Source organism: Acipenser ruthenus, chromosome 16 (assembly GCF_902713425.1).
Source record: "Acipenser ruthenus chromosome 16, fAciRut3.2 maternal haplotype, whole genome shotgun sequence".
NCBI classification, from domain to species: domain Eukaryota; kingdom Metazoa; phylum Chordata; class Actinopteri; order Acipenseriformes; family Acipenseridae; genus Acipenser; species Acipenser ruthenus.
Window position 1 is genome coordinate 1,839,218 of NC_081204.1, and position 13,651 is coordinate 1,852,868.

At 43.3% G+C, this 13,651-nt stretch overlaps 1 protein-coding gene across 2 annotated transcripts in view; it reads right to left on the bottom strand.

Annotated features, from left to right (window-relative positions):
- The window catches only part of LOC117963518 (voltage-dependent calcium channel subunit alpha-2/delta-2), a 190,642-nt gene that overhangs the window by 3,696 nt on the left and 173,295 nt on the right, over positions 1 to 13,651 (bottom strand). Inside the window, exons 20-36 of one of the 2 annotated variants that reach the window (XM_058988346.1) lie at positions 13,463 to 13,534; positions 12,542 to 12,603; positions 12,224 to 12,300; positions 11,044 to 11,064; positions 8,494 to 8,554; positions 7,168 to 7,265; positions 5,955 to 6,045; positions 4,652 to 4,714; positions 3,816 to 3,919; positions 3,569 to 3,667; positions 2,948 to 3,039; positions 2,638 to 2,685; positions 2,012 to 2,083; positions 1,720 to 1,872; positions 1,065 to 1,117; positions 910 to 965; positions 570 to 693 (exon numbers count right to left, since the gene is read on the bottom strand). In XM_058988346.1, the coding sequence (XP_058844329.1) occupies positions 570 to 693; positions 910 to 965; positions 1,065 to 1,117; positions 1,720 to 1,872; positions 2,012 to 2,083; positions 2,638 to 2,685; positions 2,948 to 3,039; positions 3,569 to 3,667; positions 3,816 to 3,919; positions 4,652 to 4,714; positions 5,955 to 6,045; positions 7,168 to 7,265; positions 8,494 to 8,554; positions 11,044 to 11,064; positions 12,224 to 12,300; positions 12,542 to 12,603; positions 13,463 to 13,534 (1,346 nt within the window). The remainder of the gene's footprint in view (positions 1 to 569; positions 694 to 909; positions 966 to 1,064; positions 1,118 to 1,719; positions 1,873 to 2,011; positions 2,084 to 2,637; positions 2,686 to 2,947; positions 3,040 to 3,568; positions 3,668 to 3,815; positions 3,920 to 4,651; positions 4,715 to 5,954; positions 6,046 to 7,167; positions 7,266 to 8,493; positions 8,555 to 11,043; positions 11,065 to 12,223; positions 12,301 to 12,541; positions 12,604 to 13,462; positions 13,535 to 13,651) is intronic. The other variant, XM_058988347.1, reaches the window with a different exon arrangement.

A 13,651-nucleotide genomic window follows, 5' to 3' on the forward strand; every position in this document is an offset into this window, starting at 1 on the left:
ACCACGCAGTATTAGAAGAGACACACACACACACACACACACACACACACACACACACACACACACGATACACATTTAAACTCAGTTCATTATATAAATATTACATTCAAACGTAGCTGTCACGCCTCGTGAATCTGCGTGTACAGAATTACGATTCTCTGATTTTTAACTCCACTGACAAAATAAGGGCCAAAGTCGATTTACTTTTATGATCCTGTTTTTATTCATGGCTCATGAGAATGTGGTAATCAAATCAAATAAAAAATGCATCTACATTAGTTTATTACATGTGTTTTTATTTTCCTAAAAATGCGCTCACCCAATCTAATAGTTAATTGACTTGGAAGAAAGCCAAAACATTATCTACTGGACTCTTTTTTTTTTCAATTTAAATGTTTGAACACTTTTTTTTTCTGGTGTTTTTTGGCATCAACATTGGAGCCTCTTTAGAGAGTTAACTATGGCGGACTGGGAATGCCAAACCCAAAGGAACAAGTGTATCCAAGCCTTCAGATGGTGCACCGATATCCCCCTCCCTTCCTCATTCAAACCTGGTCAAATTCACTGACCTGGAGCAGTTTACACAGTCTATCATTTGATTGTACGCGACCGTCCTGTTGCCGTAGTAGAACTGCGTCTGCTTCGTGATGCAGCTGACCTCTCGGGAGTCCATGTCGTCTGCTGTGACATCATCTGTTACCGGGCGGAAAAGACAGATTACTGTGGTGGGAAGATTGTGCGGTGGGCTTTTTGATCTGGTAAGGATGAGTGCTGTTGAGTGTATCAGGCGTTTGGAAGTGCAGTACTATCTACAGCTTAGTCGAAGAACATAACACGTATCCATGACGTGACATCTGACGCTACGCTGTACAAAATAAAGATTTTCAGTAAGCGTATAAACGACCTTACCTACGCTAAGCCAGCTGTGGTACGCAAGGCCATACAGTAACTGCTGGAACAGGGACCTGATGGAGGGAAACAGCAAGAAGTTTCAGTAGGTACTGGTTTACGGTCTTACAATAAAGGCAGCTTAATAGAAATTCAGTTTCAGGGTGTGCACTTACCAGGCAGTGGCTGAGGTCCACCAGGCTAAATTCAGGAAATCTGCAATCGTGGGCTAAATTAAAACAAACAGAAACGTGAAAAGCAGCTTGGATATGTATATGTGTATGTATGCCTGCATGCATGTGTGTTTGCATGCATTTTTAGGGCTGGCTAAACACTCAAGTAATAATCCTTGACAGAGCTGTTTTCCAAGGAGGCAATGCCTGTTCTGTCAGTCAACAGCACAACAGAAAGAGGTTCAATGCTTCCAATCCCTGGAATATTTCTGTATTAGTCAAAACAGCTGAGCTGGAACCAGGCAAGTCCAAACAAGCATGTGTTCCAAAATGATTAGAATTACTTGTTGCCGTAGCTGTGCTAAATAACTGCAAAGTAATATTAATTAAAAAAAAATAGTTGCAAAATCATCTGCACAATTATGGCTTTGCAGAAATGATTTAGGATGAGGATGGTACAGAACAGTAACTTCCGTATTGGAAATCTCAAACGCAGTTTAGTACACAGTGTATTCACATTGTAGGCCTGTTTTAAGTGTAATACTGTGTAATCCTGAAAAAAAGTTTCACATGGTAAATCTGCAAATTATTTTGTATTTTCTGTCTTCCCATGTTATGCACTGACCACGTTCTGCCACAAAACATTCTGGTTACGCACCACAAAGACGCCTCTGCGGGCTGCTCCGGTGTTGCTGTTGGGGGTGGGGGTGCAGACAGATTGGTAGTTGTAGGACTCCTTCCTCTTGTAGAAGGATTTGTTGAAGAGGGTATTCATCAGGGAGGAGTCCACCTCGCTGAAGAACATGCCGACCTGGAGCAGAGACCCTTGTCAGGCAGCACAGCTGCAGCTTAGCACATTACAGTCAATACCCTAGTTAAGGGAACATGCATCCTTAAGGGTTAAACTTAATGTTTTATGCAACCAGACCCAGGCCTCATAGACACTTTACCTGGGTCCAATGGCTCTTCTGGTTGGACATGACCAGGAATCCTCCGTCGTCAATGAGAACGCACAGCAGGTCCTGACGAAACAAACCATCAATCACAAAAAAACCTCCAACTACTGCACACTGCTGAGATCCCCTATAAAAGTTTACCACTCTATCTTTTTCCCCTGGCTATGCATTTTTCTATACATTTTCCCCTTTTTCTATGCTTTTTCCCCTGGCTATACTATGCATTTACCAAAGTTTAATATGCTTTGACATACTTCACTATTCTTTACAATGCTTCACCATGCTTTATTACACTTTGCTGTGCTTTTACTATGTGTTCCCATTTAACTAGGCTCCCTTTTGTCTTACAGTAGCACACTGTTATCATTGCAGAAGTGCACTTAACAGCAGAAACTCGCTTTGCTATTGTTAGAACAGGGAACGTCACTGCAGCAACTTATACTGGGTTCAGGGTGATGCTTCAAACTCACAGCAACCTTGCAGTCCAACACTGTCTTAACCAGTTGCTGAAGAAGCATTTGGCTGCCGTGTTTAACATGCTGGCAGTCTAATTACAGAACATAAGCGCAGCCTGTTTAAGTTTCTAAAAAAGAAATAAATGAAGAGATGAAGAACCGTACATCACTGTTGACTTCACAATCCATCTCGCAGGCACCTCCTGGTCCACACTGTCCCCAAAAAAACAGAAACACAAAAAATAATGTATCTCAGTCTACTTAAGAATTCAATTGGAATGGTAAGCAGTTGCTAAGCACCAGTGTCAAGCCTTTTTAAGGTGTATTGTATATCTGGATTAAATTACAAGCACTTCTTTATTACAGGTCCAGTACAAAAATAAATATGTCTGTACAGTCTGTACTCTGGAGTGGGGACCCTCGTGTTGGTGTGAGGGTTCTTATTACCATGGAGCAGGCCTGTGACTGGGGTTACCTTGCGAGATCCCTGCCTGTTGTCAGTCTGGTTACTGGCCAGGATTTTGAACTTTTCCACCCAGGATTCCAGATCCAGCTTCACTCCGACCACTGCCAGGAGAGAGAGAGGTTAGGAAAAGAGAATCAGAACGAGGATGTCTTCCCATGTGGCTGAATGCCCTGGGCTGCATTCCCAAAGCATTTGAATAAAATATCATTCAATACTTCATTCAAGCCCTGTAATTAAAAGTCTTACTGGTTTATTATCATGTAATAACAGTGTAGTCTCTTATTTCCTGCTGTGAAATGTATTTTTGTTTACATATTACCATGTCATTAACTACCCTATTGTTCTATGCAATGTAATTACATTGTAATAACTGTATGTACACATGTATCCTGCCTATACACAGTGCATATTACACACTTATTGCATCAATAGTTACCATGTGAGGTAAGAATAGGGAATAGTTACCCAGTTATTGTGGTGTTATTACCATGTTATTACATTTATACGCCTGTTAAATGAAAATGCTACCATAAAAGACTTACCCGTGCAAAAGTAGGTGTTTAAAGCAATGACAAAACATGTACATTGCTTTTAAAAGTCAAATAAAATAGTCAAAGGATGTCCCTCTACCTGCAGGCTTCAAGACCTTGCCATTTATGTTGATATCCACAGCAGTGCTGACGAGGATCCCGATGGTGTCGTTCACTGGGTCCAGCGGGTCAGAGTTTTCTGCAAATGAAGAGAAAAAGACAGGGAGTGCAGACTATGAAAGTGCTGCTGCCTTTTAACGAAGGCTGCTCAAAACCTTTCCATCTATCCGGTTTCTAAAACATGGGCGGAAATGGCAAGCTGGGAAGGGGTTTGCTTGGGTACATACGATCCCTGTAGGGTGCCCGGAAAATGTATCCAGGATTGTCAAGACTCCTCCGGTAATAACTGGTATTGAAAGGCTCCGGGTTCTCATCCCAGTCCTCAGCAGCCCTACAGGAGAGATACAGATATGAGGAATGTTCCCTTAGAAACGTTTCCCACAGTAAAAGCATAGCAAACTGTAATAAAGCACAGAGAAAGCATGGCAGCATATGTAAGCATTGTCCAAGTACAAATAGATATGGTAAAGCATATTAAAAAAAAAAAACATGGCAAACCAGGGAAAACTGTGTATACTGTGGTAAACTCGTATAATGATTTTAACTAGCAGGGCACCAGAAACCAGCCAACCACATTCATTAGAAACATGTGATACAACTGCTAGTAAACGGGGACCCCATCTCCCTTTGGATAACAACTTGACTCTGTGGACTTGATGAAGGTTTCTCTCCAAGGTAATGGTGAGGCTCCGAGCATTACAAAGTGGCACCCAACGTGGGGCTCCCATTTAGTTGCATCTCAGGCTTAAACAGGATATTCAACAGTCTACCCACAACTGACAGTGACTATTATAGCATTGCAGATAACTTCCCTAGAAACACCTAAAGGTAGTTAATCATATAACTGAACAGCTAGACATACCATTGCTTATTTACAGTCAGCAGCCCTATCATTACTCTAACTAGTCACACACATGCCTCATGTACATAGGCAGAGCTATCACTATAGTAATTAAAGTAACAGTATAACCCATAATAGTTTGTTACACCAACACTGATGAGGACGAGCAGAACACTCTTCCACTTCTGCATCTACAGCACTAGGATGGTTTTAATGACATACTTGTGGGGGAAAACTCGTGTGATTCCTCCATCTGTGGCTGCAAACACTGCCAGCAATCCATACCTGCAGAGAGACAGCGAGAGAGAGGAAGAGGGGGACATTAACAGTGGAATGTCAAAAGATAAAGTAGTTATACTGGTTCTTAAATGTTCTTAAAACACTTTATTGATACATGTTATTATTATTATTATTATTATTATTATTATTATTATTATTATTATTATTATTATTATTATTATTATTATTAGTAGTAGTAGTAGTTGTTCAGGGATGAAATAAGAGACCAGTTTCAACTCACCTGAACTTGTTACCTATGCATTGTGGAAAATCAAGCTTGTATTAAAACCTGGCATAGGTGAAACTGCTATGCAATAGGAGTCTTATTTCCATCCCTGTATTTGACATGCTTTACAACGCATTTAAATCTGGTCCTTAAGCCCCTTCATTGATAACAGCACCAGCAATAACAGGATGGCAAACATAAGGTTTTAAAGATTCATTTTCCTTTTCGTTACTTTTCAGCACAGCAGGATGTCAAAACAGGTGTGTGGCAGGATGGCTGCAGTGGTGAGGTGTGGTGACATCACGGACCAGGAAGTACAGAAACCAAAACAGTGGATGGGCGGGTGAAGCTGAATGCTACGGCACTCAGCGTATTTATTAAATAATTAAACAAAAACAACAGACTTAAACAAACAACAAAGCAAAACAAAAAGGCGCATTGGCCAAACAAATAAACAGCAACAAGTATATTTTAAATATAGCAATTGTTTTTCGCTCGCTCTCCCGTGTTCTCCCGTACTCTCCTCTGTACACTCAACCCCGCAGCACGGACAGCTGCAGGTTCTTATACTCTGGCCGAGGGGTTAACTAGCTGTTAATTATCTTATTACCCCTTGGCCACAGTCTGCACGCGTTTGGTAAGGATGCGTGACTGTCAGCTAGTTAAATAATCAGTAGCTGATCAGCCATGCATCCTCACAGGGTTTTTAAATATACAAAACAATAACAAATACGCGGCGCTGTTATCCACGCCACAAACAATAATATGAATAATAATAAATAAATACATAGGGACGGGACACTCCGCCACAAGGTGTTAAAAAGCGTTTTACCGGAAAGCCTCTCTCTCAGCCCAGCAAAGAAAGCACAGTGGACCCAAATACTTTCAGACCAACATGGCAGAGAGGGCATTTGTCTTGTACATCCAGAGATGTTTCAAAGCAGAGGAAGCTGAATTTAGCATCCCCTTGCTCTGCAGACCTGGTGTACAGAGAGCATGCTGCCACAGTGGATCACTCACGTGCTTAAGTCCCAGTTCTTCCACACTCTGTCCACAAGCTGTCTGATAATCCCTGTATCCAGGATCAAGTTGTGCAGGAGGAAGTTATCACCTTTTAATTGAAAGAAAAAACAAATTGAAAAGATATTTAATCATGTCAGCTTAAATTGAAGAGAAATGGCTCTGTGGTGGTAATAAATGCATTGCAGTGCATGCTGGAGACTAAAGGGACTATAGGTTTTCTATGAAATGACAGATTGAACTGGAGACATTGTGAAGGTCTTTGTATCTCACCGTCCATGAAAAAGGTTGTAGTCTATCCAAACAATAGGAAAATAAAGGCTGATGGCTTTATCGTGGAATCTATAGAAAAACAAAGTGCCATGCAAAATCCCATCTTGGGTACTTTCCTAGGCATTTAACCCTAGGTGTTTTCCAAGAGGAGCTCAAAGATTTGGGGGTCCATTTAAACGCCTGCTCTACCACCTGGCATTAAATCACACTGAGGAAATCTCACCCCAGTGCATAAGCAGCCGTCCAGACGAACACCCAAACTGACAGCCGGTCTAAGTGTTTTGCAGCCGGTGAGGCTTCTTTAGTTACTCGCACTGCTTGTGGATCTAGAGGAGGTGCAGTACTCTCACTGCTTGTGGATCTAGAGGAGGTGCAGTCCTCGCACTGCTTGTGGATCTAGAGGAGGTGCAGTCCTCGCACTGCTTGTGGATCTAGAGGAGGTGCAGTACTTACACTGCTTGTGGATCTAGAGGATTGCAATACTCGCACTGCTTGTGGATCTAGAGGAGGTGCAGTCCTCACACTGCTGGTGGATCTAGAGGAGGTGCAGTACTTACACTGCTTGTGGATCTAGAGGATTGCAATACTCGCACTGCTTGTGGAACTAGAGGAGGTGCAGTCCTCGCACTGCTTGTGGATCTAGAGGAGGTGCAGTCCTCGCACTGCTTGTGGATCTAGAGGAGGTGCAGTCCTCGCACTGCTTGTGGATCTAGAGGAGGTGCAGTACTTACACTGCTTGTGGATCTAGAGGATTGCAATACTCGCACTGCTTGTGGATCTAGAGGAGGTGCAGTCCTCGCACTGCTTGTGGATCTGGAGGAGGTGCAGAACTCGCACTGCTTGTGGATCTAGAGGAGGTGCAGTCCTCGCACTGCTTGTGGATCTAGAGGAGGTGCAGTCCTCGCACTGCTTGTGGATCTAGAGGAGGTGCAGTACTCACACTGCTTGGAGTCCGGAGTGACCTTCTCCATGAGTGCGATGAAGTTGTCCAGGAATTCCGTGTTGTTATCGGAGAGTTGCAGATCCTTGCAATATTCCCTAGGGATCGGTGGATGACGGCAAGGGGAGAGGGGATGGGGGAGGGGGGAGAGTTTCGTTTTTTCATGTAAGAGAAAGAAAACAAAAAGTACATGTTTGCAACCCAGCATGTCTCCCCCCCTGCTCTCCCACTACCTGACATATACCAGGGTTAGGTCCACAGAGAAGCATGCCTCAACTCCCACACTCTCACCCTTACACAGTGTAACACAGACTACCTCACACACACTCACATTCACACACATATGCATTAGCCTAACATTCACCAAGACACACAATCCTGCCAGTGCATACTCACAATATAGATAAACAGCACCCTTACAAGCATGTACATACTGTCAGTCATACAGTCCTTTAAGCAAACACAGCATATAGTGGTTCACTTGCATGAGAGGACACGTGCACACACGGACACACTGACACATGCACCATCTCGAAGAAGCGCACATGCACGTGGTTGGGTTCGCCACGGAGACCCTCCAAGATCTCATTAAGGAAATAATGAAACCAGCATCTCACAATAATGACCCCCTGTGGAGCTCTGTATAACACATCTTTAACTGCTGGCAATATCTATAGTTTTCAATGCATTTGTTAAAAAGGGCTTATAGGTTAAACAGAGAACTTGGAGGATCTGGTATTAATTAGAATACCTGTGCAGTTGGTCAGGCTGCCACTTTGCTAGCTGCACAAACGTACACACACACACACGCGCGCACGCACACACACGCACACACACACACACACGCTGGCCAGCCTGCCATGCAGGGGGGTCTGGCCCTTGGCCGGTTCAATCCAATCTCATGCGGAGGCATGCGTCTCCATAGAGGTCTGTTTTGGGGAGTGGGGGGGAGGGGGGGTGTCAGGGTTAGGGTCGGGGATGGGGTTGTGTGTTTAGGGGAAGGGGCCGGGGGGGGGGGGGGGGAGAGGGGCTTATTTTTTAGATACCTTGATTGTTATTAAGGAACATACTGTATGTACTGTATCACACTCCTCTGGTTATATCCATAGCACAAAAAATGAAAGAAATAAAACAAACCGACGAAACAAAACAACACCCTGGAACGGAATGAATGAGCGAGGGGGTGTACAGTATGCGGCGGAGAGTGCAGTGGGTGGCAGGAGCGAGGCGGAAGGCAGGGGGAAGGGGGGAGCTCACAGGACAATGCGTGGATTCAAAATTAAAGAAGCACAGATGGGAAGAAAGCAAGCATACACACACAGCTACCTGGGAGCAATGAATACATGTCCCTCGGACTCAAAACTGCTTGGCAGCAGAGATTCAAAATCTGCAATAGAAAGGGAAGATTATCTGGGAACAGCCGCGGGCTGGGGTGGCTTTTTAAATGAAAGAAACAAAAAGAGGATAAGCTAGGTTATGGATGCTAGATTAGATTTGTTTTCGTTATTTATGTATTAATTCTGTTTGATCTTTGCTGGGTTAACCAGTCAGCATTTAATTTTCATGGAGGGAAAGTTGTCGTTAGCCAAGAAGTTGCCAAAAAAAAAAAAGGAAATACCAAAAAAAGAAGAAACATTTAGAAACATTTTTGAAATTTGCTTTTGAAATTGAAGAATCCAAAGTCAATTGAAGAAAGACTGTAAAAAGGCAGCAAATGCATTCACATGACAGCAAACTCACTTTCTCTGCGTTACTGGTGTAGGAAGTGAGTTTGACGAATTTTTTTAAAAGTGATGAGAATTCATTAAGGCATCAACATGGCCAACCAAGGGGGATCAGTGGTGAGGGAGGGGGGGTCCTAATGGAGACAGTCTCGCCGCAGACTAGAATGGTGGTCTCTGCCTGTGATGTCAGTGCCGTGGAATTATGGGAGAGCAGAAAGTGCAAGGCATTGTGAGGGGGGTCATGTGGTAGTAATCAATTATTAGTATTATTATTATTATTATTAGCAGTAGTAGTAGTAGTCGTAGTAGTATTTATCCAAATTGTAAAATTGACAAATTGTAATTTTAAGTTAGTATCACTTTATTCAGCAACTCTATGTTTCTAACAAACTTCAGGAAGCTAAAGACCTGACCTGATCTTCTGAACTTAGTTCTACTGGAGCTACAGTATAATAGAACCTTTGAGGTAAGTTTTACAACCTGTGGTCCTAAACGAATGTGAACCAAATGAAACTGCAGACAAATCAGATTGCAACAGATTGCTGTGAGCATAATATCTCAAGTGTTTGCTTTCCTGTATCAATCTGCCTGGCTCTGCCTGGGTTTTGTACAACGCATTTAAATTCCAGCCTGTTCCTCAATCAGTGAGAAGGGGGGACTCAGGGCTGCATTCTGAAGGGGTCACAATTATCCTCCCCACAATGCAATGCACTTGTTGACAGCCAGGTGGCAGCATTGGGCTTCATTCTTCAGTCTGTGGTGTGACTGTTAGACTGTAACGCAGGATCTGGATACAAGCCAATGAGGACAAGGGGTGGGGGGTGGGGGTGGGGCTTATACACAAGTATTTAATACCACGGGGACGGGGGTGGGGAAGTGGGGGATGCTCCTTCAAGAGAACGTGACAACTAAACCTAGATGTGACACAGTTATTGAAACAGGAATTTCAATATCACAGCTGCAATCCCCTGCTGCAAAGGGGTTCTTGTCAATCTCTATGGGTAGACAGAGATAAGGTTGGAAAACAAACAAGCAAAAAATAAATGATATACATTGTATATTATTAAACTGATATCGAACCCTGTGGTGTGAAGGCTGTGCTTTACTGGAGAAACAGGTTGAATCTGTATCTGAAATAGGAAGAGCATGATATATTCCACTACTGCAGCACTGCTTTGCTCAGAGTTTTATTTTGTGTACCAAATGCACAGCATGTTTGGTATTACGTGTGTGGGGTTGAAAAGTGGTAACGAAACAGCACTAGCTGAAGCACGTGAAAGTCGAGACACAGCGAAATGTGTTAGAAATCAGTGCTGGAGACGCAGGAACAATGTGCTGACCTCTTGTTTAGTTTGTTTACTGCTTTACACTACCCTTGGGTCGCCTGCCTTGGCGTCTGGAATAATGAAGGCTTTGCTGTGAGTGAGTGTGTAATGTGTGGTATTGTAATTCTGTTTTACGTTACAGATTTACATTTTAAAAAAAGAGCACACACACACAAAACAAGCTACCGTAAAGAAAGAAAGAAAAGTTTTTGCAGCTTAGTTCAAGTTCATATAGCGACACACCGGTCCCTTGGAAATGATAAGTAGAGTAGAGTCCATCGTGCACTCCCTGAGTTGTACGGGAGCCTGGTTAGTTCTCTCTGAATAGCGGTGTGACATGTAGGCCTTGTTGTCTCTGCAAGACTAGATAACCGGGGTACGAGGAGAGAGGGAGGGAGAGGGAGCGACAAGGGATGGTGAAGAGGTAGAAAAGGAGAGGGACAGCTGGCTAGACACTAAGGCAAATCGGAAACCATTTACAGAGAGGAGGGGAGCAGGGAGGAACAAAAAGGAGACAAGTCGAACTGAGGAACCAAAGCAGCTTCTACTCCAGAGATAGTGTGACAACTTCAGCGGTGGTGAAACTTTATAAAGCCATTGTGAGGAGTACAAGACAGGTTACTTCGTAAGGGTCGGGAGGGGGGAGTGAAGAAGTAGGGTCTTGGAGGCAAGGCGGGCAGGGGACAGGCAAGCAGGCTGGGAACTGTGGAGGGAGGGAGGGAGGTTGTATGGGGGTAGGGAGAGAGCGTGAGGGTGTAGGAGTGGGAGGGAGAGAAAGAGAGGGTGGGGGGAGTGGGGGTATGGGGACCAATATTGAGTATACTTGCCCTTGTTAAAGTTGTTTTGCACTGTGTGAGTCCATCACAGAAGAGAAAGCAAGAAAAAAACAGGGGGTTGGGTGGGAGGGGGTCACAGACAATATTTTATTCAATTACTGTTTGAATAAAAATATTGTTTCTCTTTCTTAAAAATCAATCATACTGAAAAAGAAAACAACAAAATAAGTCTTGCAAGCACACCAAGAATAACAAAAAAACGAGAAAGTAAGAATAACAGTAATAATAATAATAATAATATTAGGAAACAACATTGATAACAACGTTAAGAAACAGAAATAAATGAAGGTTTAAAATATAAGGGCAAGAAAATAAGATTCAGAAGCAAACCAACAGTTAAAAGGGAATGAGCCAAAAAGAAAGAGAGCTAGAGGAAAGGAAGGATAAAGAACAGGTGAAAGAGTAAAGGCAAGAGGGATTGAGAGGGAAAGAAAGAGTGGAAAGATGAGATAGGGAGAGAGAGAGAGGGGGGGTGAAGAGGAGAAGAGAGGGAGAGAAAGAGAGAGAGAGAGAGGGAGAGAGAGAGAAAGAGAGAGAGGGAGAGGGAGGGAGGGAGAGAGAGAGAGTGGGGAGAAGAGAGAGAGCAAGTCTCCCCTTCAGACCCGAAGCACTACGTTTTTCAGACACATTCATGCAAAAACGGGGCAAAGACTTAAAAAGGGATTGGGGGTGGGAGGGGGGTCTCAGAGAATGATTCCAAAGCTAATAGTGAAGCAAGTCCAGTAAAAACAACAATTAAAAGCAATCCAAAAAAACGCCAGAACAGTTACACCAAGAAAAAACTGAAATAATAAAGAAAATATAAGAAAAGAACAAAAAACACAAAGACAAATAGTGAAAAGCATGCCAGTTTTCACAGCATTGTATACTTTCAATATAGCTGCTTCAGAATCATTGCATGGTAGAAGGTGAGAGCACTCTGCAAAATAATAGTGCGGTAACCATTATTTTAACAAGTTTATCAGTCTTCGGACTTTAAGTAGAGCAAAGAAGTAAAGAAAAGAAAAGCATGGGCCGTATGTATGTTTTAAATCTTGTTGAGCTGGAAGCCTGGGGCTCGTTCTGTCTTGGTCTTGGTTAGTTCGCTCTGTTCCTGCCCGGTTTCAGTGGCTGATGAGTGGCTCTGAAGGACAGGTGGAGGGGGAGAGGAGGCCGCAATGCCAGTACTTACACTGAACCTGCAGGATCTGGTCACTCAGGTTGGCTCGGATGTAGTGGAAACTGTATGGAGGCAACACCAGCCCCAGGCTGCAGGGGGCGGTGTGGGACAAAAAAGAAAAGATAATTACAATTGAAGCTGTACTTTTATTGACTTCTGGGTTTAAAAAACAAAGTTAACATTAAATCGTCTGCTGGGTAACAGATTTGAAATAAGCACCCCCCCCCCGCTTGTTTTAAAAGCATTCGTCATGATAAGCGATCATTTTCAGATTTTGTTCGTGCAGTGGTGTCCCTGTTTGAGATCTGAGCTCCCAGGCCGCCCTCTTACCTATAGTCTGTGCCATTTACCGGAGTCCATGTGTACGTCCGTACTGACTCATCGATATACCTCTGGGAAGAGACAGCAGAAAATCTGTCATGATTTTATTCTCAAGACTCTTAAGATTATCTGAGACTTTATTGACTTTACAGGAGGCTGTGTGGTCCACTGGTTAAAGAAATGGGCTTGTAACCAGGAGGTCCCCGGTTCAAATCCCACCTCAGCCACTGACTCATTGTGTGACCCTGAGCATGTCACTTAACCTCCTTGTGCTACGTCTTTCGGGCGAGACGTAATTGTAAGTGACTCTGCAGCTGATGCATAGTTCACACACCCTAGTCTCTGTAAGTCGCCTTGGATAAAACTAATAATAATAACTATCAATTTCTGGGTTTGTTTCACAAGCAAATACATCCAAAGACAGAACCAACGTTCTGAGGAACCAAAGTTCTAGGTTGCACGGGGGAGGGAATTTATGTTACATTCCCCTTGTTGTTATCAGAGGCAAATGCTAAGCATATGTATGAGGCTGTATTCACAAAGCAATTTGCCGCTAATTAAAGTTAAAACGAAAAGGTTCCAACAAGAGCTGCTGAATATCTGGGGATTTTTTTTTTGTAAACTTAGCTATGGGGTAAATGAACATGAATCGTTCTGAGAAATTGTCCTCCGTGAGAAGAGGTAGTTATCACAATCAAATCCGCTGCAATATGAAAGGATTCCATTTTACACAATTTTAAAAAATGGACTTGTCTGTGCAGCGGAGAAGGAGGTCAGGCTGACCTAAACAGGGTGTCTGAAGAGGTAACGTTATATCCAACAGACCAGTACCTGTACTGGTACCAAACTGGGGTGCTGCTGGCAGAAAGGTAAAACAGCTGGATATAAATCAGAATAAAAAGCGAGTGGTGTGTTCTGCAGCAGACTTGCCTCATCGATTGATTTAATGAGGGTTCTGATTCTTTTCTCTCCTGGTTTCCCATCAATCATATCGCGACGGATCTGAAGAAAGAGAGCCAAATGAGATGGGGCTGACTCCATGAGCTGCAATCTCAAGACAAGACAGCTAAACAGTGGAGAACTGGGATTCCACAGCGAACAGCTTCCAGTAGTTGAAGC